A 25337-nucleotide genomic window follows, 5' to 3' on the forward strand; every position below is an offset into this window, starting at 1 on the left:
AGCCCACAAATGTGTGTGCTCGCTGTGGCGTACGGCATACTATAGCACGCCGTTTTTCATCATTTTTGAGGATTTGAAGAAAAAAAGAAAAATTTAAAAACGATGGGTTATAGCCCATCGTTTTTTGATATTTTTTTCTAACCTCGTTTTTCATCATTTTGGACCATATCGTACGGCATACTATAACACGCCGTTTTTCATCATTTTTGCCATTGAGCCCCATTGTAAATTTGAAAGCACTATATTTCTAAAACTATGAAACATTTCAAAGATTCCTTTTCAGGCAAACATGTCCACCGTAAGATGAACCTAAGTAGGCTAGAATGGGGTTGCTAGGTGTAAGTATGTAGGACTAGTAGCATGCCAAATTTTGTGCTATTGCCATAGAGAATGCATTGGGCGTTTAAGTTAAATAACTCAGAAACTATAAAACATTTCAAAGTAAAAAGTTCCAGCATGTGTCTCCACAGTAACCTGAATAATAAAAAGTGTGAATGGAGTTTATAGGTGAAGTAAGTATGTAGGACTAGTAGCATGCCAAACCTTTTTTCAAATCCTCCGAAATCGTGAAAAATGGCACCGTTGCCTGTTGCTTTTCCAATATCTTTTTTTCAAATCCTCCGAAATCGTGAAAAATGGCATCGTATAGCATGCGCTCCGAGACGATGGACTATAGCCTGTCGCTTTTCCGATATTTTCACCTTTTTTTCAAATCCCCCGAAATCGTGAAAAATGGCACCCTATAGCATGCGCTTCCGAGACGATGGACTATAGCATGACTTCCGAAACCATGAACACGGAAGTTGTTCGGCATGAAGGACACATGTATCAAAGTTGTATTGCTCATGGTAAAACGGTTCCTGAGCTTTTCCCGTTTAAAGTTTGCACTTTCAGTTTTAGTGCTATAGCGCCACCCTTTGGCCAATGGTGGTGGGCTTTGCGTCCTCACCGTTTGGCATGGCCCTCTACCATATTGCCAAGTTTCGCGAAAACCTGACAGCACGGTTCAGCCAGACCTGCTATGTTTGGCGGAAGGAGAAGAGAAAAAAATACACAATAAGGGACCAAGAGACCCTTCGGGCTTGTCACTTAATAAATAGACTTGGTAACATAACTGTATGGAGTACAAACACAGTAGAGAACCTGGGGGTTATAATCTATGAAATGGCAACACGATATAAAAATAAACCATTTAAATACAACAAATTGAGCAGGCCACCGCAGGGAGTTGAACCCCGTTCTGGTAAACCAGGAAGTACCACAACCAGTGCCTTAGTTTGTTTTGTTGTAATTTACAGGTCCAACAGCAATCACAATTATTTACATTTCGTTCAACAGTAAAAATGCCATCATAAGTTAATGTTAAGTATTAGGAGACTAACTATTAGGGCATTTGAACATTGATGTCTGCCAGGGTGGTGGTGGCTCAAGGGTAGAGTGGCTGGATGGGAACAATATATGTAAAGTGCCTTGGATAAAGGTGCTCTATAAATGCACCATTTACCATTGTACCAGTCACAATGTGGGACAGGGTCTCAATTTGAACACTGATGCCCGTCAGTCACAATGTGGGACAGGGTCTCAATTTGAACACTGATGCCTGTCAGTCACAATGTGGGACAGGATCTCAATTTGACCATTGAGATGCCTGTCAGTCACAATGTGGGGCAGGGTCTCAATTTGTGGGACGCCTGAAAAGTCTTGGAAATGAGGGACTGTCCCAAACAAAGTCAACCTAACACACACACACACACACACACACACACACACACACACACACACACACACACACACACACACACACACACACACACACACACACACACACAGTGTTATCCAGAGCCAATCTCAGTTTTCCGCATTGCTGCTGCTGCCTCCCGACCGAGGCAACTGCTGCATTAACCTGGAAAGATGGCGTCGGCCTGCAACGGTCGCTTGGTCGGCCTGTCGGCGTTTCGAAATTTCCCCAGAATACTCAACCTAAAGTTTTCCACTTCGAGATGCTCTGGAACGGCGCTGACACTGTGGCGGACGGCCGTACATAAGGAATCAGGCGCCATCCAGCCAAAGCCAAAGAAGGTGAGAGTGCTGAAATTGAATGGTAAACAAGTGTAGCCTATGTGTACGCCCAGGGCGTGAATTCCGTTTGTGTCCGAGCATAGGCATGGCTTAGCCCAAACATTTAGATTCTCGTAGAGGTTTTTTTTCGATTCTGACGAATCTCTGATCTCGCTCGAAAGTTGAACGTCTGTGCCTCAAAATCACTCTTACCTTGTACAAATGCAAAATCTAAGCTGCTTTAAATGTTGCCCCACTTGTTTGTGAGGTGTTCGCAATCAGATTAAACACCGTACATGCTTATTTTTCAATAAAAAAGGTATTTTAATCCACTCTGTTTCTGAATCCTCCATTGTAAATGCGGTAAACGGCGCAACAGAATATTGCCCGCGCCCCTAGCGGCCAGGGTTCTCTTGCGCATTTACAATGGAGAGAAAAGCAAGATGGCCGCCAGATTCCGAGACAGAGTTGATTAAAATACCTTTTTTATTGAAAAATAAGCATGTGCGATGTTTAATCTGATTGCGAACACCTCACAAACAAGTGGGGCAACATTTAAAGCAGCTTAGATTTTGCATTTGTACAAGGTAAGAGTGATTTAGAGGCACAAACGTTCAACTTTCGACGTTAGGGGCGGAGTTATCTTTTAGACTCTCGTAGAGAGATTCGCCAGAATCGGGGAAAAAACCCTCTACGAGAATCTAAATGTTTGGGCTAGGCATGGCAAGGCCTGTAATTGGTCTACTGACAGTCTGACACTGCCCGTCTTGACCGTCCTCAGAGACGCGAGGTTACTCCGTGGTGAAATAAATAATAATAGGCTACAAGAGCGACAGCTTAATTGGCACGCGCAACAGAATGCAGCCTTGTAACTAATTTGTAAGTTTTATTTTTGTAGAAGAGGCAAACTAATATTGTTTATGCCGTTTGCTTTGATTGAATAACACGTATGGTTGGCTTTATTTCTCACTTCGTTCAACAAGCCAACGTCAAAACGGATACATAGAACAACAAACAGTGATCAGATTCATAGAACAACAAAGCATAAAGCACATAAACATAACGAAAATAAAGTACAAACAATATTCACCTGACTCGCTGCACATATAGGGATCAAGGGGATGAAGGAAGGAACCCATATGAACATAAAAAAACAATCAAGACTGGAAAGAAACAACAATCGATCAATTAGACTCCTAACAAAACAAAACTTAAATCTTGACAAACGACCCAAAATATTGACACAGAAACAACACGAACCGTAACTGGTGGTGACACGCTGCCTTCACAACCCTCCTGTCTGCAGACTGCACAGGAGAAAGTGTACAATGCTAAATGCTTGTCAGACATGCTGATTTGAGACCGTTAATGACGTAGATAAATGCCGCAACAAATAGTTAGCCTGACTCAGTGGCAGGCATATTATGATTGGATAGATCAGTCGTTTTCAACCAGTGGTCCGGGGACCACCAGAAGTCTTACCTGTTGTCTCTCCCATGCATGGTACCAACATCTATAGGCTACAGCGTGGAATTGTGGAAAAACCATATCCAACCAATTAATAACAAAATATCCCTTATTTTTTGGGGTCTGCGAGGCTAAATCTCATCAAATGGTGGTCTGTGGCCAAAAATACTGAATAAATAATGGTCCTTGAAATGAAAAGGGTTGAAAACCACTGGGACAGATAGTGCGTTCCAAAAACTATTGACTACTACTAGGGTTATATTTTATAATACATCCACACAATGATTTTGTGTATATTGGGGACCAGTGGAACTATGCCTATGGCACCTTCTATGTATGACAGCAATTCAATAAATACAAATCAAATGATACCAATTCAAATTACATACCATTTCTAGTGAACCAACATGCACAATAGCAGCACCCTGAGAGATGTAATTAGTATCCCTGGCAGTGTAATAACCTGTATGGGCTGTGTAAGACCTGTAAGGTCTGAATAATTTAAACAGAACATATGATCAAATCAAACATTTTATATAGGGACAGACAGTAGGCCGACAGGAAATGGGGAGAGAGATGTAAAGGCCGTCGGGATCGGGAGTCGAACCCGCGGCACACTGCCAGACTGGATTACCAGCCAAGGTGCCTGGACCGCTGAGCCACGGCCCAAATTTAACCCATTTAAAAGTTTGGCAAAAGTTTTATAATCCAAAGCCCATTTTCTCTAAAAGAACATAACCAAATGGTAGATTTTTCTTTCGATGAACTAAAGGTTGTTTCTGTGATCTTGGGATGTTTTGACTCTGGAGAGCAGACCTCCTTCGGCCTCACGCGGCTCATGATGGTCGTGGTGCCGTTCTTGTACGTGGGGACCCAGATCAGCAAGACCTTCGCTGCCCTGCTGGAGGAGCACGACATCTTTGTCCCCGAGGATGACGACGATGATGACTGAAGAGTCTGTGTGCTTTCTGGTAACCTGGCTATGATAGACTGACTGGCATGGATTGTGTGGCTGAGAAAAACACTGTTCAAAAGTTTGTATTGTATATGTATTTTTAGAATGCTACAATTAAAGCTATTGTTTGGCATGTTTGTAAAGGTTTTTTTTTTTTTTTAAGACTGTAAAACAACTTGTTTGCCTTTCCATTTCTGGCAGTGGAGATACATTTGACTTTTTCTTCCTCCCCAGATCACCCTGCTTTGTGTAAAAATCTGTGAGCTTCCGTATAGACAAACCAAGGATACTACTTCCTGAAGTTCTGACTGCTGCCTTTTCCTCCATCTGCCTTGGATATAAAGCTGTTAAACTGATTTCACCAGATAGGAAATGGGGGTGTACCAGTCTGGTGATCGTATTATTCTGTGTTTGCAAGTCTTAATAAAAAAGGGAAATTATCACAATTGTAAAATTCCACCAAATGCTGTTATCAAGTTGATAGGTTCATGGTACCTTTGTATTCAAGAATACGGTACGACTGATCCATGTGCAAAGGTTGCAATGGAACAGGATCACCTGTTCCGTGTTCTTTGTATACACAACCAAATGTCAACGACACGTTGACATTTACCCACTTCACTGCATGGCATTTACCCATTTAGACCATTCTACAAATGCCTTCTAAGTTTTCTGAAAAACCTCATGTTTCTATGTCAGTCGCCCCAAGATTATTATGTAATTGGCCGCCGACCCCCCATATGAAAATATGTTGTTCCCCCAGAAGCAAAGATTTGAGTTAAACACGTTGGCTCTGAAAGAATATATATATATATATATATATATACAGATTTGCACTATTTTCATTTTTCAAAAATAGCAGACCTACAAGCTCGAGCTTGTAGAAGACTTGTAGGGTCTGCCTACGCCCCCAGCCAGTGTAAAATACCCGGTAACCTGAGACCTCTCGTGGCTTATTGCTTTTCTAAAACGGTTACAAACATATAGCAATATTAACCTAATAAAACGATTGAATTCACAAAAGTAGCTATGCTTTGCGCCACCAGAGCGAGCCACATCACTTCCTTGTTTTGCTCGGCAAGTAGCCCCAGTGATTGAAGGAGTGCGTTATCGGTGGAATTTACACCGGTCACGTGACGGTAACCAGCCAATCAGAATCAAGTATTGGGACTACCCGTTTTAGAACTGCTATTTTTCAATAGCTAAAATATAACATAATGCTTAAAACACAAAGGGCTTCCCACCCAAAATGGGTTAAGATACATAAAGTATACCGTGTCTATACACACACATACACACACTCATACAAATTGCATATACTCTATACACCATGTGGTGAAACAAACTAATCGTAATTTAGAAAACGTTAATTATCCAAAACCAAGGCATGGATTTCCCGAGGATACAAGGAAAGTATCTTTACAAATCTGTCAAGGTCCATGTGACTAAGATACCAACCCATGCTAACAATTTATGAATTCCCTACTTTGCATAAGATCATAAGAGGTGGGGGGGAAAGGTGAGGACAGGAGTATAAGACCATAAGGTGGTGGGGGAGGTGAGGACAGGAGTAAAGACTTGAAATCCACAGACCATTAAGCTGCATTCATACTCCAGTTTGTGGCGATAGCTTATCACCGCTGTGTAGTCTTTTATGGGTTAGAGAACTACAACATTAAGTCATTCGCCGCGGTGATGGACCCCGACACATCTCTCTGTTTTTACTATCAGACAATTCCTTTCACTCTGGAGCCATCACCCCGTTCACTGATTGGTCTACAAGTTGGGTGGGCGGTTTTGCAGGCATGGGGTTTTTGCCTCTGAACCAGAGGGAGGCGGGGTCAATGCAAAGGACATCACCGCGAGTATGATGGCCTCGACTTGTTATGAAGGTGACGGTGATGGGTGAAGGTAACTTATCACCTAAAACTGGAGTATGCATGAGCCTTTAGCACGACTTGGAATGTTCAACCAGTCTGTGTAATATACCTCAAATTCCAAATTCCTGTACTTAAATCCAGCTTGTGCCTCTCTCTGGTAGGCTGTGTGTCATTACACAACACCAGCCCATTCTTTCTTCAAGGGAACACATACCATTCTAGATCAGCCTAAAAAATAATAATACATTGAATGAAAGATCATGAGGCACAGAATTAGACATTTGTAATGTGAATGTATTTACATTTGAATAAAGAGGAATACAAGCAGGGAAGGAGCCAGAGGTCACAGAACATAATATTCTATATCAAGAGTTCAAGGGTCGTGACCATGATAGAATTTGGACAGGAAGTCTGTAGGGCGAGCTGCCTCTGACTCATGGAAATACCGCATAATATGAGTCTTCTGCTTCCAAACGTTGACAGTCTCCTGGAGTTCCATCTTTCCCTGGTAGAAACAAAAATACAGAACCATTACAATACTTAACAGTTCTGCTGCATAAGCCGCTTTCCACGCTACTTAATCCATGTTTCTGCCCTGCGTAATACGCCAAACCCGCTATTTGTTTTATGCGTTTAATTCGCCGTTTTTTATTAATTAAAAAGAAATAGCGGATTTGTCGCGGACCTGGTGACGAGGCCGTGGCGTTATGATGACGAAACCGGAAATCGACCTGTGCTCTGGGCTGCAAGGGCTTCTGGGAAAATGAGTTCAATGCACGTGAACGGTATAGTTTCAACTGGACTCGAGCAGCTCTCACTGCCTGTTGTTCCGGATCGCGGCGGCGGCATATTTTTCGGTTCGACAAAAAGCCATGGAACTATATTTTCAGGGGGATTTTCATGGATCAAAGGCGCAAATACTTTGGCGTTATGCTCCAAAAAGGTAATTAAACAATCTCGGCAGCCTCGGTATATTCATTTAAAGCCCTCAATCCAATTCTAACTGGAAAGCAGACAGAAATGTTCAAGAAATTCTAGCAGCAACATTAAGTGAATTAAGTGCATCAATACGAGTATCATGGTGAATGGCCAAGTTAGCGTAGTCTACAGGTTCAATGAGGTTGATGCAAACACTGAACAGGTTAGCCCTGGTCCAGTGTGTCAGCCAGTCTCTCACTGACGCCCTGCCGGACACCCACTCCACTGCTCTGTAGCATATCTTCCCACTGCCGTGCGAGGCTTTAGAATTCCCCGAAAATAAACAAAACAACGTATCTACTCACCGAAACAAAGCCTGCTAGACCTTGGCGAAAGTCTATTCTCAAAGCTGGGAAGCGTCTCAGGTCCACATCTTCTCTCTAAAATGCACTTTGTGCCATTTTAATAAAGCAATGTACCGGACAGAGTAACTTCTTCTACCACGGCATTTCCGGGTTGTGACTGTGCCAGTGCGCCTATCCACTTGGATGCATTTTATTTCATGACAAAAATAGTGCATTTTAGAGAGAAGCTGGGGAACTGAGACGCTTCCAAGCTTTGAGAATAGACTTTTACCTTACCCCAGGGCTCCACCGGGCGCGTCAGCGTCGCGTCTCCGTCAGCGTCGGGAATGTTCCCTTTTAATCAATGGAGGGTGGCTCCACTGCCCGCGTTGCGTTGTGCTGCGTTCGGTGACTCAAAAATTGCCCCGGTTCGTTTTTTGACGCACGCACGCACGCACATACGTACAATACATTACCCATAATGTTGCTGATGCGCAGTTTTCAAAAGCCCGCGGTGGAGCACCTCTACCGTGACGTTGACGATGTTGTCATGATGCGAGCTGGACGCGACGGAGACGCAACGCGTCCGGTGGAGCCCTGGTGTTAAGGTCTGAAAACTGAGTCGTTCGGAGAATTCTAAAGCCTCGCAAGGCTAGTGGGAAAATTGCTACAGAGGGCGTCAGTGAGAGACTGGACCAGGGCTATGAACAGGACAGGCTAGATGAGGCAGGAGCCAACTAGTTGATGAGGTTTACCTTGATGACGAGGAGGTCAATCACGCGTGGGTCGGTGACCTGCTTGTTTTTGTTGAACAGCTCTCGTACTTTCTCTCTTGCCTGACGTGCCGTTATATCCAACTGGAACAATGCCACTATGGATGCACACATGATGCAGTGTTACAATGTGCATTATCCATATAGACAACCTAGACTCCTCCACAAAAACACAATTAAACGAATGCTTGAAATGTAAGATATGAGGCTGAACTTGAGGCCAATATAGATGGCATCCACCTTGTTTAGTACACATTCTGTAAAGCTCTGTTACTATAAACATATCAGGGTTATACTTATACCATACCACAGCAAAGAAATCTAACCAAAGTTCAACCATAATACAATAAAGGGAAATAGTGTGCATGCATATGCACAGACAAAATTGATTATTTGTCAGCCTGTATATAGAAAGCATTGCATGCAAGCGCCATAGTATTCAACCTATCCCAATACCATACGAAATGATTGTATCTGAACTGTTGAATGCCTTCCTGGGAGATCGTTATTGTGTCCATTACGTTTTTCATTATTTTCAGATTGGACCAAGTAACCACCGTATCATCAGAATAATATTGCTTTTGCTGAGTTAAAGTGTGTTCATTCCTAGCCATGCAGCTAATTGCTGCCAATTGTATGAGTGAGTTTGTCCAGCCAGAACATAATATATGCAGCTGACTAGCCCCTTTCGGGACCCTACGTAAAACTTTTTTGATATTTTGTTGAGTTTTACGTTGGGTCCCTGCTCGCTACTGTACTTTCGTATGGAAATTCCTATATGCGGATATGGAGATTCTCTCTAAAATAGGACCCGCGGCATGTGACGCCATTATTTTCCTTGAGTTATTCTGAATTCGGTAACTTTAAGTAGCTATACATCCAGCTGCGAATATCTCCTGTGGCGCGGAAGCCGTTAAGTATTTTTAATCTTTGTTTGACCGATTTGGTCGCTTTATTTCTTCTTGTTTGTTTACCGTTTATTGTACCGCCTCCCGGTGTGCGGTTGGCTTGTGAGGCTACGTCCCTGCCTCTGATCTGCTGTGTCATAGCTATAGCGCCACTAGCTAGCCAGATAGGCGGTACAATGAGGTGTCAATAAACAAGGAAGGAAAAGAAGAATCCAAGCTTCCAAATCGGGCAAACATATATTAAAAATACTTAACGGCTTCCGCGCCACAGGAGATATTCGCAAAGGTATGTATGTGTACTTATACTTTACATATTCAGAAAGCCTCATACTGAAGAATATCGTCAAAGAGCGCGGCGAGGCGTTTTAAAATGTAAACATGAGCCAGTAAATGTTTTAATCAGGTGGCATGGACGACGTGGAACAGGACCCAATGCACTGGGTCGAACAAATGTCAGAAACTTCAGTAGCATTTGGGTTCTGCTTGGAGGGCTAGCAGCTGACAATACCGGAGACGATCGAGGACCCCGACATCTTTGCGTTGATATAAACTTCAGTTTAGTCCAAAAATCCAATGTCGTTTATTTTCCTAAATGCGTGGGTAATTACCCAATCATTCTACGAGTAATAGTTGAATGACTATAGCCACTGCCAGCTTACAGCACATAACACAGATACGACCTTGACGGCTAACACGACTCTCTTTATATGCATCTTACGCACGAATCTAGTAGCCAATATACCTGAATTTGGCACTTCACGGTACCAGGCCCGGTAGAGTTCCCGAACCCTGCGTTTGGCTTCATCCAGGTCCCGGGAAAAGATAGGTTTAACCACTTTAGCAGCACCGGCTGCTGTTCGGGTCGCCGCGCTGGCCGCCATGACAGTTGCTGTTTACGTCTCCTGCTTCTTCAATGGAAGGAAGTACATTATTTATGACACTTCATATAGGACAGAGGTCGTGCTGCTGCCACCTACAGTCGAGGATGTTTAAGGACAACTAGTTTTTTCAACCAAGGTTTTTAACGCACCCCTCACCAACCTTATGTGACTGTCTGTCTAGCTAATGACTAGTCTAAACTAAGTATGCACCCCTCACCCCTCATCAACCTTATGTCTAACTAATGACTAGTCTAAACTAAGTATGCACCCCTCACCTCTCATCAACCTTATGTCTAACCAATGAATAGTCTAAACTAAGTATGCACCCCTCACCTCTCATCAACCTTATGTCTAAGTTAGTCTAACCAAAGACTAGTCTAAACTAAGTATGCACCCACTGACCCCAGTCTTTACACCAAATCTTTGCCAAACATAGAGCTCTGCAATTTTCACTGAATCTTCGCTCCAGTCAATTTAAAACAAGGACGCTTCCTTCAGTCAGAATAGGCATAGGTTCATGTTTCAGTAACATTTCACCCCCAATGGAAAACAAACCAATTATTGGGTTTAAATCCTCTTAGCAGCCCTTATATTGAACTGTACTTTCCTGTCCTATTTTTGAGTGGTGCACTCCCTTACGGAGCTGTGTGTGGGTGGGTGGGTGCCTGGGTGGGTATGTGGGTTAGCCTGGTTAATGAACCAGACCGAATCAGCCGTTGGCAAAAATAAATTGCCTGCCGGCGGTCCGTGCGATATTAGTCTGGTTTATTAACCAGGCTATATGTGGGTGCCTGCAGGACGTGGGTATGAGGACGAAAACAGCATGGTTGTTTTTCACCACCTGTGCGCAACCTAACACAAACACACACACATATTAACTCTATATATGATGATTTTTGGTGTGCCAGTATAGTACAGTAGAGGGTACAGTAGAGGGACCCCCACACGGTGTGGATTTCTCAACCGTTTCGGATGTGGGGCGGCTCGCCGGAATCAGCCCAGCCCCCTGGGCGCATTCCTGGGGGTCTGGATGTTCCGGGGACTCCCACATGGTAACTCTCTCATTTCTCTACCGTTTCGGACGTGGGGCGGCTCGCCGGAACCGGGCCGGCACCCTGGCCGTGGTCCTGTGGGTCTGGACCCCCACAAGGGGTCTGGAACCCCACAAGGAGTTGCACCACTCACTTCACACGGGTGTGATTCTTTGCAAACAGTTAAGTATTCAATCAATTCAAACATTTTTCTAATAACCTGTGTTTTATTGATTGCAAAATGTGGATAATTTACAAATTTGTCAATGCTCTACACACATTAAATAAGAAAACATTGTCAAAAGACAGGTAGCTAAGTTTAGCATGTTAATCACAATACACAATATAAAAACATTGGCTCATTGACGCAATACTTGACATTTGATGTGATAGTGGTGGCACACAATTGCCAAAAAAAATTGTAGGAGTTGGAGATCTACTTTTCTCTGTCATGGTTCAAACTTAAAAAGAAAACACAATCTCAGATGTAAGACAAACATTCATCAACAACGTTTGGGGGCTTCTCCACCAAAAGACGATCCCAAACATGTTCATACAGTCATGGATAATGGATACAGTTCCAATTTGGCTCTCCAGGAATCAGAATCGTTCACAGTCTCTTCCTGAATCAATCTCTCTCCCCCCCCCCCCCCCCCCCCCCCCCAAAAAAAAGTCAAGAAAGTAATAATTAATGTCCACATATAACACATGTTTCAGGATTAAAAATAATAATTACAGCAATTGAAATATGCTCCCATTTCTGGAGAAAAAATAGAATAAAAACTGTGAGGCCATTTTATATGGTAAACATGAGACGAAGGTGTACACAAACAAAAAATGAGATGACGGTATAGTTCTGCTGGTGCATTCATTCATTCTGTCCGTCTCACAGTTTCTACAAGCTAAAGAAAATAAAAGGATGGTGAAGACCGTTAAAACTCATGTCCCGCGTTTTTATCCGCAAGACGTGATAATACAAAAAAAAATTGTCGTTCAAATATTCCAGTTTTCAGACCAAAACAATGCTCCAATCACCCACACAATCTCTCTCGCACTCACTCACACAGCAGATAAAAAATAAAAATAAAAAGTGCAGATTCCTATATCATGCGCGACCCCAGTGTTACAGTAATTTAACCGATCATCAGCTTGATAGTCTATGGTGCTGATTGGCAGAATGATTGATAGCTAAGGCACTAGCGTGGTCCCCGAATAACCAGCATGGTCCAGTTACAGTAATACAGTAAGTCCAGCAGTGGTCTCTCCCTGCTTTACTGTATCTTCTCTTGCTTCAGTCACCATAGCGCGGACACAACTGGAAAAGACAAATATGTAATTAAATGTATTGCTAAAAACTGAATACTAGTGTACCATACAGATTGGTTAAAAATACAATTTCATTGTCATATTGAGGCAAAGCATCAACTGTTAAATAAACTGCAATAAAGTTTATTGTTTAATGGTATCCTGCCGCCAGTGCATAATTATACCATAACTTGTTTTGGTAATAACATTTTAAAGAATCCATGCCAAAACATTGTCAGCTTTTCATAATAATTAAAAATCACACCCCGGTGTGAAGTGAGGGACGCTCTTATCATCATACATCATCATCTCATTCCGGCCAATCACAATTTGCGTTTGTGTTTACACAAACACTCAAAGCTGGACATAATGAGGGGCTAGCGCCCCTCAAAAAAACAAAGACGGTAAGGTCCATCCTCAGCTCAGCCTGTCCATACCCGTCTCTGCTGAGTGTCAGTGGTCCAGGCTGTCCATAGATACCTGTGTGTGTCCATCGGTCCCAGTGGCTGAGTGTCAGTGGTCCATAGTACCGTACCTGTGTGTCCATCGGTCCCAGTGGCTGAGTGTCAGTGGTCCATACCTGTGTGTGTCCATCGGTCCAGTGGTCAGTGGTCCAGGCTGTTGCCCAGCATCTGTCCCTCCTGCAGAGCGGCCATGGCCAGCCTCAGGTTCTCTTTCAGGTTGTGGATCTCCCTCTCGCTTCGGCCCTTCACCCCACTCAGCTCCTCGTGCAGCTCCTTGTAGCGATCGCAGGCCACACGCTTCTCCTGCAGTGGAGGCGGATATTTAGCGGATATTAGCCCTTCGCTAAAACCGCACCCCGAAAAGCCATTGTCCAATGCAAATAGTTTAGCATCCGTTGCATGGCTGTGTCGCTGAACACACAGCTGTACACAGCTTAACGTCAGGAAAGATACACGTCTGAGCCATTTGCCAGGTGATGGCAATAATACTAGTAATAATGATGTTTGGAAGACAAGAAACACTTTCCTGGGGTTTTTAGATATTTTAGTATTTCCAAGTAGGGCTCTGGGCTCACTTACTTCCTGGACTACATGTTGTCTCAGTAAGACAGTAAAACATAATTAAAATGAGATCTAATTGCAAAAGGGGTGAAGTGTCCCTTTAAGGCTTCACAAATTTTAAGTACGCGTTGATTTTCTTTTTTGCACTGGATTTTTATCCTAATGATGTGTGGTACATAGAATACAAACTCTGTATTTTCAGGAATACAAACTCTGTATTTTCAGTTATGACAAGAACAGAGGCATGATTACACACACACACACACACACACACACACACACACACACACACACACACACACACACACACACACACACACACACACACACACACACACACACACACACACACACACACACACACACACACACACACACACACACACACACACACACACTTACCGTGTTGAGAAACTGCAGCTCATTCCTCAGACAGCTGATCTCCTTGTGCAAGTACTCCACCTCATTTTCCTTGACTCGGAGAAGAACCTGGAAGGAGAAACATAGTGTTCATCATGTGCTGCCAAAGGCGACACAGCACCTATTTAACTAAAAGAATCTTCAAAATCTTGACAGTTTTATGAAATACCTATGTTTCTGCATCAGTGGTGCGTGTTGAGCACAAGAAGACAAGCTTGCTTGTTATGTTTCAGGCTGACCTATCCAGGTGGCTCTTTGTGAGCCATGACAACCATTGCCCTTGCTCATGATAAATGGATATAGACCTGAGGACGATTCTACGAATGCCTTCTAAATCCCGACAGTTGTCTTGAAGACCCCTATGTTTCTGTGTCGGTCGTTTCACAAACATTTTCATGCCAAGGGCCCCCAAAAATATATGAAATTGGCCACCGACCACCATCTGAAAATGTTGTTTCCCCCCCAGAAGCAGCTAAAAACGTTCGCTCTGAAAGTATATTCAAAGATTTGCACCACATTTTCAAGATAAAAAAGCAGATCTACAAGCTCGTGAGTTTGTAGATCTGCTATTTTTCAACAGCTAAAGCATTACATGATAACACATAAAACACCAAAAGGGGTTCCCGTCCAGAATGCGGTTAATAAAAAGGCAACCATCCTCAAAAGGCACGAAAGGGGATGCCCACTAGAGGGCGCACTAATGCATGTAGTTTTTTTTAATGGTCCCATATGGCTCAGTTCAAGACTAAAGATGGAGTTCTATATCTGGTGAGAGAATGTTGTTGGGCCCAGAGCCATCTAATAGAAGAGTTCAAATAGGGACAAACCAATAGAAGTCTATGTAGAAGAGCCGGACTGAAGCCCCATGAAGTGAACGGAGTTTGCGTAACTCTGGCTTGCTCTATGGCTCTGGTTGGCCCCATCTCTCCTCTCTCTCTCTCTCTCTCTCTCTCTCTCTCTCTCTCTCTCTCTCTCCCGATGACCTACCTCCAGTTCACAGGACGTCCTGTCTCTGTTATCATTGGAGACTCCCTCTGATGACCCTTGACCTGAGATGACAGCGCGCATGCGCCTGATCTCCTCCTTTAAACGGGTCTGTAGGTCCTGAGGGGAGGGAGAGGAAACATGGAATGGACGATTATTAACGTCTATTGTCTTGGCAATAAATTATACAAAGCATAAAAAAAAAACCCACAACTGCTTTCCATAGAATTATAGTGTCCTTGGCCGTCCACTTGCCATTTATCAGAGTAATTATTTTAAAATACTTCCGAAGGATAGAGATTATGTTCTTACCCCTCTGTCCTGTCCCTAGTTTTAAGAGTCAGCCTGATGGTAAACATGAAGCAAGCAGAGTAGGTCCATGACCTACTCTGTCGCTAATTTAGCCTTTTTCTTAAAAAAAACACATGCTTTTATTCCCACACATTATCTCAGCAGTCATGTGATCAAGATGTATCAGAATGTTTTATTCATATTCAACTTGGTTCTAAACTTTGCAGGCCCATGGGTTAGCCAACCTGGCCTGGCGGAGATCTGAGGAGCACACTTTTCTAGTTGAAAGATTTACGGTAGCCTGATTTAGCAATGAGTAACCAACAACTCCCAAATCTCTACCTACATGGAAATCATTTCTAAATTGAAATGAGTCAAACGGGATGCTATCTTGCATAATCTATTTTCTTTCTGGGAAGTGGGAAGGTGCTCATAATCTATCTCATCATCATTTTTCGACCGCGGTCGAGATCACGCCAGACTTCCCGGTCCTTCATTGCCATCCCCAGTTCCTGCTTACTGATGCCTGTGTCCCTACTAGCGATGACATCAGAGGGAACGACAGTTTTCTACCTCTGGTCTGCTTTGAGGCAGGACTCCAGAGAAGAAGGGAAGATATAACCTCACTGTCAGCTCTGTAGCAGTGGCCCGGCAAACTGTGTTCTCCTGGATCGGACTAGTGAAGAAACACGGGGAAGGTTGCCGTATATTAGATTAGTCGATGGGTGGCTCTTCCAAGAGAGATTTTGCGCTGCTTTCTCTAGTTTCTTTGAAAGTCTCGGACAGTTGCATCGTACCTATACATAAAATACGATGCAACTGTCACTTCCTCTATTATGAGACGAGAACCCTTGTACTGAAGTACTTATTTAGACTTGACTATTAGCTTTGGAGGGAACAGTAGTTTATTCTGAGACACTCCTGTACAAAACATAAAGAAAACAACTCACCAGGTTCTCCTTCCTCAGCTGTTCTATGTCTCTCTCCTAACATAAAGAAAACAACTCACCAGGTTCTCCTTCCTCAGCTGTTCTATGTCTCTCTCCTAACATAAAGAAAACAACTCACCAGGTTCTCCTTCCTCAGCTGTTCTATGTCTCTCTCCTAACATAAAGAAAACAACTCACCCGGTTCTCCTTCCTCAGCTGTTATATGTCTCTCTCCTAACAAAGAAAACAACTCACCAGGTTCTCCTTCCTCAGCTGTTCTATGTCTCTCTCCTAACATAAAGAAAACAACTCACCAGGTTCTCCTTCCTCAGCTGTTCTATGTCTCTCTCCTTCCGACAGACCTCCCTCTCCCTCTCAGCGTTGCTCTGCTCAGCCCTGTTCAGCTCCAGGCACTTCTGAGAGTATCGCTCTGAGAGGCCGGCCAGCTCTCTCTGCAGGGCATGGGTCTCTGCCCTGGGGAATAACACAATACAACAGTCAGCACATTTAGAATACAATGTTTTGAATGTAGTTTTAGTCATATTTTTGTCATTTGAAATGTTTTAGTGTTAGTCTAGTTTTAGCGGACTAAATATAAGACTTTGGTCGACTAAACCTACAGTCGATTTAGTATTTCGTCGTCCTTGATGGCGTCATAATGGCTGATTTTACACTTGCTGAAAATAACCGATCTGCAAGCTTTCCAGATCTGTTATTTTCAGCATGCAACCAAGCATAAAATGACTCGTCTTTTAGTTCTACTGGATCTCTTTTCCACTAGTTTCTCCACAACATTTTAGTAATATTATTTATAGATTTAGTCTTTAGTTTTAGTCATCGTAGCTTGGATTTGATTACATTGAAAACCTATTTACATCACTGATATAGTATAAATACCCAATACTTTGTCCCATATGGACACCAAATTAGACTTGGGGCTCTATTTTCGTCCATGCTAAAACAAACAAAAGGCAAAGAGATTTAGTTTACTATGGACATAATAAAATAGAGCCCTTTGTGTCATAGTAGCTAAATGGAGCTTTCAAGAGGCATGGAAAATACTTCTGATTTGAATCCAGCTCAGTCTCTTGCTCGACTCGCTCTCTCCACCTTCCATCTAGTAGTAAATCAACACCGACTTCAAATCATTGGCAAATGTCCAATAGTTACAACAAAGAAGGCAAATATGGGCCGATGGAGCCAATGTATGAAGCGCGTTGTGTCATATCAAAACAAGGTTTATGTGGAATAAGTTACCGTTTTAACAACTATGCACAGAATCCTTGTTTAAACAACATGCACAGTCACAACCAATACAAATCTTCCTACAAAAGCTTCCATTTCATGTTGGCCCCTGCCTGCGTCAATACTACTCTCATCAGAGTTTATGACTGCATACTAGTAAAGTACTGTAACAGACAAAGGGATAAGTATTGCGTGGGCATAGCACGTTTCAGTTTGACTTCTCAGATAACCAAGCAACCGTTTCCTACTGTGGGTAGAATATTTTTTTTATGTTCACCCTGTTAACCACTGAAATACCCACAGTGAACATGTGAAGAGCATTAGCAGCGCACAGAGACAGTAGCACATCTCTTCTCCCTAATACAGGCTCCAGTAGTTATCACTGAGACGGCTCTATGTACACTTAGGAAGCCAACAAAAAGAAAAAACTAAATCCAGGGCCAAATTCTTCTTCTTCCTTTACATTCCAAAAGTGCCAAACGACAACCACTGGCCCATTGCGGCTACTGGTTTGGCTATAAACACAAAGAAACCCTGGATGGTTGTTGTGGGATTCTCATGGATTCTGATTCTCAAACTCAAAACATCACATACAAAGCCTTTTTTGTGGCATGCTAGCACCCACTTAAGTTAAAAGCACGAGACAGCTACTCCCATGAATTACCAATGTAGGTCTTTTCAGAGTCATGGCAGTCATGAGTCCATGACCCTGATAATACTCTGAGACTACAGTTTATGGCTTTCATTATTTACTGTTTTGGCAATATTTACAAGTTGCCATAACCAGCGGTGCACACAAGCGGTGCGCCAGTGCGCATGCGTCGTCAAAACGTTTGATGCGCGGTAGATCAAAGGCATGCGAGCGCCAACAGCTGAGAGACAGGGATTTAGAGAATGCTGGCAGGCATTCAAAAGGAACTCAAATGAGATCTCAAATGAGATACATCCTGTAAGTAGACTTAGAAATCAAACTAGTGTTGACTAATCATTACAAGTAGCTCTTATTTTTATGAGGAAGTCAGAGGACAGGAAGTGCGTTTCAGTTGTAAACAAGCTACGATGACAAGCTACAATGACAGCGGAAAGGGAATGTTATTGTGAGCTCAGCTGTAAAACCACGTTAGCGGCCATAATATGAAAACTAGCTGTCACTTAAGCAATGCAGGTTACACACGCTGGAATGGAACCTGCATTAGGTGCAGCATTAGGTGAGTAATTCATTGTCCGTGGTTGTGCTAGAGATAAACGGACAGCAGCTGCCAGTGGGATATACTGCTGCTTAACGACGACACTGTCTGTGACTAGGTGTACTAGTGTAGCTTTGCATCTGTTGCATCTGCCCGTGTGAATGCAGCATAACGTTGTGGCAGGATACGAACGTCTGTAACCCCCCCCCCCCCACTCACTCTTTAACGAAGTTGAACGATAAAAAATGTCTTCTAAATCCTGACAGTTTTCTGAAACACCTCATGTAATTGACCACCGACCCCCCCTCCCCATCTGAAAATATGTTGTTCCCTCCCCCAGAAACAAAGATTTGAGTTAAAAACGTTCACTCTGAAAGAATATAATATTCAAATTTGTGTGGTGCATTTTCACGATTTTTCAAAAATGTGCAGACCTACAAGCTCGTAGCGTGCCACTCGGTGGCGCGCTATGAGCTTGTAGATCTGCTATTTTTCAATAGCTAAAGTATAACGTAGCGCTTAAAACACCAAAAGGGGTTCTCGCCCCAAAAATGGGTTAAAACAATTTGATGGAAAACTGTGACAGCCAACCTAAAAGGTATATGAACCTGAGCTTGTAGGTCTGCTATTTTAGAAAAATCAAAGAACGACTGACATAGAAACATAGCTTTTTCAGAAAACTGTCAGGATGTAGAAGACATTTTTAGAATCTGATCTCAGGTCAGAATGGGTTTAAGGCACAAGCATAGAGCACAAGACAGGCCCTAGTGGAGGCAGATCATGGAAGCCTAATTCACCCTTTTGTCAGCCTTCTGATTGGTCCCTGACTGACTAACCAGCAGGCTCTTGTTCCACCCTGGTTCTGCCTTGTTAAGGGACCAAGAAGACACGCAGTGACTTTGGTCACTTCTTGTTTTTGTAGTTTTTTTTCTTCTCCTTCTTCCGCCAAAAATAGCTGTTCTGACTGAACCGTGCAGTCGCTTTTTGTGAAACTCGGTAATCTGGTAGAGGGCCATGCCAAACGGTGACTATGAGAAGCCCATGACCATTGGCCAAATGGTGGCGCTATAGCACTGAAATTGAAAATTAAGTTGAAAATGCAAACTTTGAATGTGCATATCTCATGAACCGTTTTACCGTTGGCAATGACACTTTGATACACATATGTGTCTCCTCATGCCGAACAACTTCCATATTCTGACTTTTGACCTCTGACCTTTAGATTACCCACTAATTTGAAATATATGAAAAACAGTTAAAATGTATCTTCTCCCAGAATCTTTGATCAAAATGCACAAAAACGTCTACACTTGAACTTTGGACTTATACGAACAAAAAATCGTAACAGATTTCTTTTAAGTGAAAAAATGAAGTTTTTATGACCCAATAATAAAATGTTGTCTTGTGAAACCTCTCATGCAACCAATACGTCTTCCAAATACGGTTGGCAGAGCTAATACCTATACTGCATGTTACTGTATAGAATGAGTCAACTGACAGAGTCTGCTTAGCTCAATCGGTAGAGCTCTCACCTTTGGACCACAGGGTCACTGGTTCAAATACGGGTAGTGACAACTCGGCCTGTGATTCTTATTTGTGCATATTGTTCTCTCTCTCTCTCTCTCTCTCTCTCTCTCTCTAATAGAGATACTAGTAACTGTAATAGAGTAATAAGTGTATTTAGTGTAATGAGTGTAATAGTAGTGCAATAGTGTAGTAGTGAAATTGTGTATTAAGTCTAAATTTGTAATAGTGTAATAAGTGTAATAGTAGTGTAATAGTGTAATAAGTGTAATAGTGTAATAAGTGTAATAGTAGTGTAATAAGTTTAATAGTGTAATAGTAGTGTAATATAAGTGTAATAGTGTAATAAGTGTAATAGTGGTGTAATAGTGTAATAAGTGTAATAGTAGTGTAATAGTGTAATAAGTTTAATAGTGTAATAGTAGTGTAACAGTGTAATAAGTGTAATAGTAGTGTAATAGTGTAATAAGTTTAATAGTGTAATAGTAGTGTAATAGTGTAATATAAGTGTAATAGTGTAATAGTGTAATAAGTGTAACAGTGCAATAGTGTAATAGTGGTGTAATAGTGTAATAAGTGTATTCTGTCTTCTCTCTCTCTCTCTCCACCCCGCCCTCTCTCTGTCTGTCTCTCTCTCTCTCTGTCTCCACCCTCTCGCTCTGTCTCCACCCTCTCTCTCTGTCTCCACCCTCTCTCTCTCTCTCTCTCTCTCTCCACACTCTCTGTCCTCTCTCTGTCTCCACACTCTGTCCTCTCTCTGTCTCCACACTCTCTGTCCCTGTCTCCACACTCTGTCCTCTCTGTCTCTCTCGCTCTCTCTCCACTCTCTCTGTCTCCACACTCTCTGTCCTCTCTCTCTCTCTGTCTCTCTCTCTCTCTCTCTCTCTCTCTCTCTATCTCCTTGGTCCCGCCTTATCGCTGCTTGCAGCTATATTTTATGTTGAATTTGCTAAAACATATTTTTTTGGAAAAAACTAAAAACAAACATGACAAACATGCTGCATCTGTGATGTTCCATTTTTACCGACACCAAGTTTAAAATAAGTGCACAGAATACCAATATGAAGAAACTGAAAATCATGTTATTTCAACGGTAGTGGATGGAGAGAGAGAGAGGATTTTTGTCCAACCACGAAACGGCATCCAATGGGTGCGAAGAGGGGCACAACCACGGGGGCGGGACTTGACAAAGGGTGAATTGTCCCATGAGAACATACGGCTTCCCAGCCATGGGAACATACGGCTTCCCAGCAGCCATGGGAACATACGGCTTCCCAGCAGCCATGGGAACATACGGCTTCCCAGCCATGGAAACATACGGCTTTCCAGCCATGGGAACATACGGCTTCCCAGCCATGGGAACATACGGCTTCCCAGCCATGGGAACATACAGCCTCCCAGCCATGGGAGCATACGGCTTCCCAGCCATGGGAGCATACGGCTTCCCAGCCATGGGAGCATACGGCTTCCCAGCCATGGGAACATAGAGTACGGCTTCCCAGCCATGGGAACATACGGCTTCCCAGCCATGGGAAAGTACGGCTTCCCAGCCATGGGGACATACGGCTTCCCAGCCATGGGGACATACGGCTTCCCAGCCATGGGAACATACGGCTTCCCAGCCATGGGAAAGTACGGCTTCCCAGACATGGGAACATACGGCTTCCCAGACATGGGAACATACGGCTTCCCAGACATGGGAACATACGGCTTCCCAGACATGGGAACATACGGCTTCCCAGTCATGGGAACATACGGCTTCCCAGTCATGGGAACATACGGCTTCCCAGTCATGGGAGCATACGGCTTCCCAGCCATGGGAACATACGGCTTCCCAGCCATGGGAGCATACGGCTTCCCAGCCATGGGAACATACGGCTTCCCAGTCATGGGAACATACGGCTTCCCAGCCATGGGAACATACGGCTTCCCAGTCATGGGAACATACGGCTTCCCAGACATGGGAACATAAGGCTTCCCAGACATGGGAACATACGGATTCCCAGTCATGGGGACACATGAGGCGAGTTGGGACAAAGTGAAGTAGGTTTAGTAAAGAGAGAGTAACAGAAGTTGACTTACTGTTGATGGGAACGCAAGGTCTGAGAGTCAAGGCCTCCATTTAACCTCTTGGCTTTCTCCACCTCCCTCTCCATCTCCTCCTTGTGGGCCTTCCTCAAAGCCTGCATCACTGTCAATACATAGAAACACACAGCCGGACAGGGAGTCAACATCAATGTTGTTTTTAGCAGCAAATTTCTATTTTAGTCATTAGTCTCTTGAAAAGTTTTCATTTAGTTTTAGTCACATTTTTGTCACCTGGAATGTTTTAGTGTTTAGTCTGGTTTTAGTCGACTAAATATCATAAGATTTTAGTCGACTAAATCTACAGTTGATTTAGCAGACTAAAATGTATTTTGGCGGGCCTTGATGCCGTCGTAATGATTGTTTTTACACTTGCTGAAAATAGCCGATCTACAAGCTCACAACGTGTCGCAGCGCGGCGCGTTGTGAGCTTGTAGATCTGCCATTTTCAGCATGCAACCAAGTGTAAAATGACTTATACTGAATGTCTTGTCCACTAGTCCCTTCCTATTACGTTTCAGTCTAGTTTATATTTGGTGACGAAATTGTCAGTATATTTAGTCTTAGTTTTAGTCACCATAGCTTAGTTTTAATTTAGTTTCCGCCAGTGGAAAAAGGTAGTCGTCTCAGTAGTGTCTGGTAGTGTTAGTCTCACTTGTTATCTCTCTCACAAATACCTCTGACCAGGTGTGATACTAAAGCTACAGTTTACTGACCCGTGTGTGAGCCCAACTCACCTGATAACAGAACACAACTGATTGCATTGCCTGACCCAACTAACACCTTGCTTCATCAACGCTATGGTTATACTCTGCACCTGGGAGTACGTTTAAAAACTGCTCCCTTTGACTTTAACCAAGCGTTAACCCATTCCGGGCGGGAACCACCTTTGGTGTTTAATCAAGCATTAACCCACTCTGGGCGGGAACCCCCTTTGGTGTTTAAAGCATTACGTTATACTTTAGCTATTGAAAAATAGCAGATCTACAAGCTTGTAGGTCTGCCATTTTTGAAAAATCGTGAAAATTTGGGGGTCGGCGGCCAATTACATATCATTTTTGGGAGTCCTTGATGTTTGAGAACGACTGACAGAAACATAGGGTTTTTCTGAAAACTTAGAAGGCATTTGTAGAATCGTCCTCAGGGTCTAAATGGGTTAAGCATTAAACCTATTACTTTGGTTACATGATAATATTGGAAGGGTGTTGTTTTTTTCCCCCTCAGTGTATCGTTTTAGTAATAGTTGGAGTCAAGATATCAACAGCAATAAACATCCATGTGAAAACTGGCCAGTGGCAACCTTTGTTCCTGTCCTGATAAAATGCTTGTGTCATTAAGACAGCTGATGTTTCTGTGTGGAGGTACCCTCACAAAAAACATGCAGTAATCCTGGTCACTAAACTGCCTCCCCCTGGCCAGCCGGGGCGCCTGATGGAGGGGAAAGGAACTGGTTGGAATAACGTGTTCCTTCCACGCGCTACGTCCAACCAGGGAAACTCCCCCCTGTCAGGTGTAAAGGAGCAACTTGGACACTCAGGCATGAAGGAAGCATGAGTTCAAGTCCGTTGCTCTCCCCAGGTTGGCGGAGGGTGTGTAGAGCCCAGGATCACATTAGATGATTGACACAGGGGTGAAAAATTGGTTACAAAATCGTGGGATAAAAAAAATATAAAAAAAAAAGAAAAGACAGCTGATGTTTTGTGTGTTTATAACAGGCATTTTTAATCAATTTTGGGCGGGAATGCCTTTTGGTGTTTTAAAGCATTATGTTATACTTTACCTATTGAAAAATAGCAGATCTACAAGCTATTTTTAGAAGAATCGTGAAAATGTGCCTCAAAACTTTGAATATATATTATTACAGAGTGAACATTTTAACTCTATTCTTTGCTTCTGAGAGGTTCATGGAATAACATATTTTCAGCTGGGGGTCGGCTCGGCATCCAATTACATATCATTGTTGGGGTCCTCCTTGACATGAAATATTGAGCACCACTGATATAGAAACAAGAGGTATTTCAGAAAACATCAGGCCTAAATGGGTTAATCTCCCATCGTTACTATGAAGCCGTGCATTCGTGTTTCGTGAAGATCGTTTTGGTTTTTGTCGCATGCCAATAATGTGATGACCGGGTCATCGGTCATTAGGAGACTCTTGATAATGTGATGACTGGGTCATCGGTCATTAGGAGACTCTTGAATCTCCTACTGGAGTCTCTCCACCAGTCATCAAATTATGGGCTTAGGAGGAATGAGACAAACACTAAAGCATCTACATGAATTCAAGCCTTCGTATCATGGGGTGTGTCAGTGAGTCCTAAGTCAGTCCTTTTTTGGGTGAATTATTCTTTTACTTTAGACCTGAGGCCAAAAAAAAAGAAAAAGAAAAAAAGGCTTTCTGAACTAACAGTTTTCTGAAAAACCTATGTTTCTATGTCGGCGGTGCTCAACCTTTTTCACATCGTCAAGGACCCTCAGAATTATCTGTATCTGGCTGCGGACACCCCCTTCCCCCCCCATCTGAAAATATGTAGTTCCAGCCGGGGCCCCCAGAAGCAAAGATTTAAAACTTTGCTCTGAAAGAATATACATGTATATTCAAAGATTTGCGCCACAATTTCACAATAAAACAATAGCAGATCTACAAGCTCGTAGCACGGCACTCGGTGCCGCGCTATGAGCTTGTAGATGCTTGTAGATGTTTTAATTAATACGAAAAAAAAGGGGTTCCCGACTCCCGTCCAGAATGAGTCAAATGGGATATTTAGTTTGCAGCATGGTAGACACAGTGACACACAACACAATGCAGACTCTCAAACAACAACACACATTGACACACACCGATTACACGCATACAAGCATATTGCAACAACAGCAACAAAAAAACAATGCCAACTGTACACACCTGCTGCAGGCCATTAAGCACAGCATACGCGTACTCAAACATGCCACATCCTATTCTAGCCTAGCCAAGGGTTATCTGCAGGTATTACTATGAGTCATCACTAATGTCAGCGCCAATCCGTATCCGTCTGTATGTAATTAACACATTTAGACATGACACTAGATTCTACAAATGTCTTCTAAATCTTTTCTGAAAACCCCATGTTTCTATGTCAGTCATTCT

General features: G+C 43.0%; 4 protein-coding genes across 4 annotated transcripts in view; 2 read left to right on the forward strand and 2 right to left on the reverse strand.

Moving 5' to 3' along the window:
* Positions 1 to 25337, forward strand: part of LOC310869848 (histone H1-like) — a gene marked incomplete at both ends in the record, with an annotated part of 720118 nt that overhangs the window by 40675 nt on the left and 654106 nt on the right. The window lies entirely within an intron of this gene.
* On the forward strand, positions 1912 to 4760 carry smdt1a (single-pass membrane protein with aspartate-rich tail 1a; the record flags this gene model as incomplete). The annotated part of the gene is made up of 3 exons (XM_083780389.1): positions 1912 to 2079; positions 4340 to 4496; positions 4715 to 4760. 2 exons carry the CDS (start codon positions 1912 to 1914, stop codon positions 4475 to 4477), a joined length of 306 nt encoding a protein of 101 aa, XP_083636515.1. The 3' UTR covers positions 4478 to 4496; positions 4715 to 4760.
* Positions 6634 to 10207, reverse strand: ndufa6 (NADH:ubiquinone oxidoreductase subunit A6). Its single transcript, XM_083780813.1, has 3 exons — positions 10046 to 10207; positions 8378 to 8493; positions 6634 to 6865 (listed from the first exon to the last, which is right to left on the reverse strand). Exons 1-3 carry the CDS (start codon positions 10182 to 10184, stop codon positions 6734 to 6736), a joined length of 387 nt encoding a protein of 128 aa, XP_083636939.1. The 5' UTR covers positions 10185 to 10207; the 3' UTR covers positions 6634 to 6733.
* triobpb (TRIO and F-actin binding protein b) overlaps positions 11880 to 25337 on the reverse strand; it is a 29279-nt gene continuing 15821 nt past the window's right edge. The window contains exons 8-13 of the mRNA XM_083780390.1: positions 22208 to 22316; positions 16484 to 16643; positions 14953 to 15069; positions 13948 to 14034; positions 13101 to 13287; positions 11880 to 12530 (exon numbers count right to left, since the gene is read on the reverse strand). Of these exons, the coding sequence (XP_083636516.1) occupies positions 13126 to 13287; positions 13948 to 14034; positions 14953 to 15069; positions 16484 to 16643; positions 22208 to 22316 (635 nt within the window). The 3' untranslated portion in view covers positions 11880 to 12530; positions 13101 to 13125. The remainder of the gene's footprint in view (positions 12531 to 13100; positions 13288 to 13947; positions 14035 to 14952; positions 15070 to 16483; positions 16644 to 22207; positions 22317 to 25337) is intronic.

The sequence above is a fragment of the Protomyctophum parallelum genome (assembly GCF_964188405.1).
Source record: "Protomyctophum parallelum genome assembly, chromosome: 13".
Taxonomy (NCBI): domain Eukaryota; kingdom Metazoa; phylum Chordata; class Actinopteri; order Myctophiformes; family Myctophidae; genus Protomyctophum; species Protomyctophum parallelum.

Bases quoted from the DNA above. Each gene is read 5' to 3' on its own strand.
- ndufa6 (XM_083780813.1), bottom strand. From the start codon at position 10,184: ATGGCGGCCAGCGCGGCGACCCGAACAGCAGCCGGTGCTGCTAAAGTG. The intron at 8,494-10,045 runs GTATATTGGCTA...GTGCATCCATAG, and splicing joins CCGTGAAGTGCCAAATTCAG to TGGCATTGTTCCAGTTGGAT. The intron at 6,866-8,377 runs GTAAACCTCATC...TGTTTCTACCAG, and splicing joins TTGACCTCCTCGTCATCAAG to GGAAAGATGGAACTCCAGGA.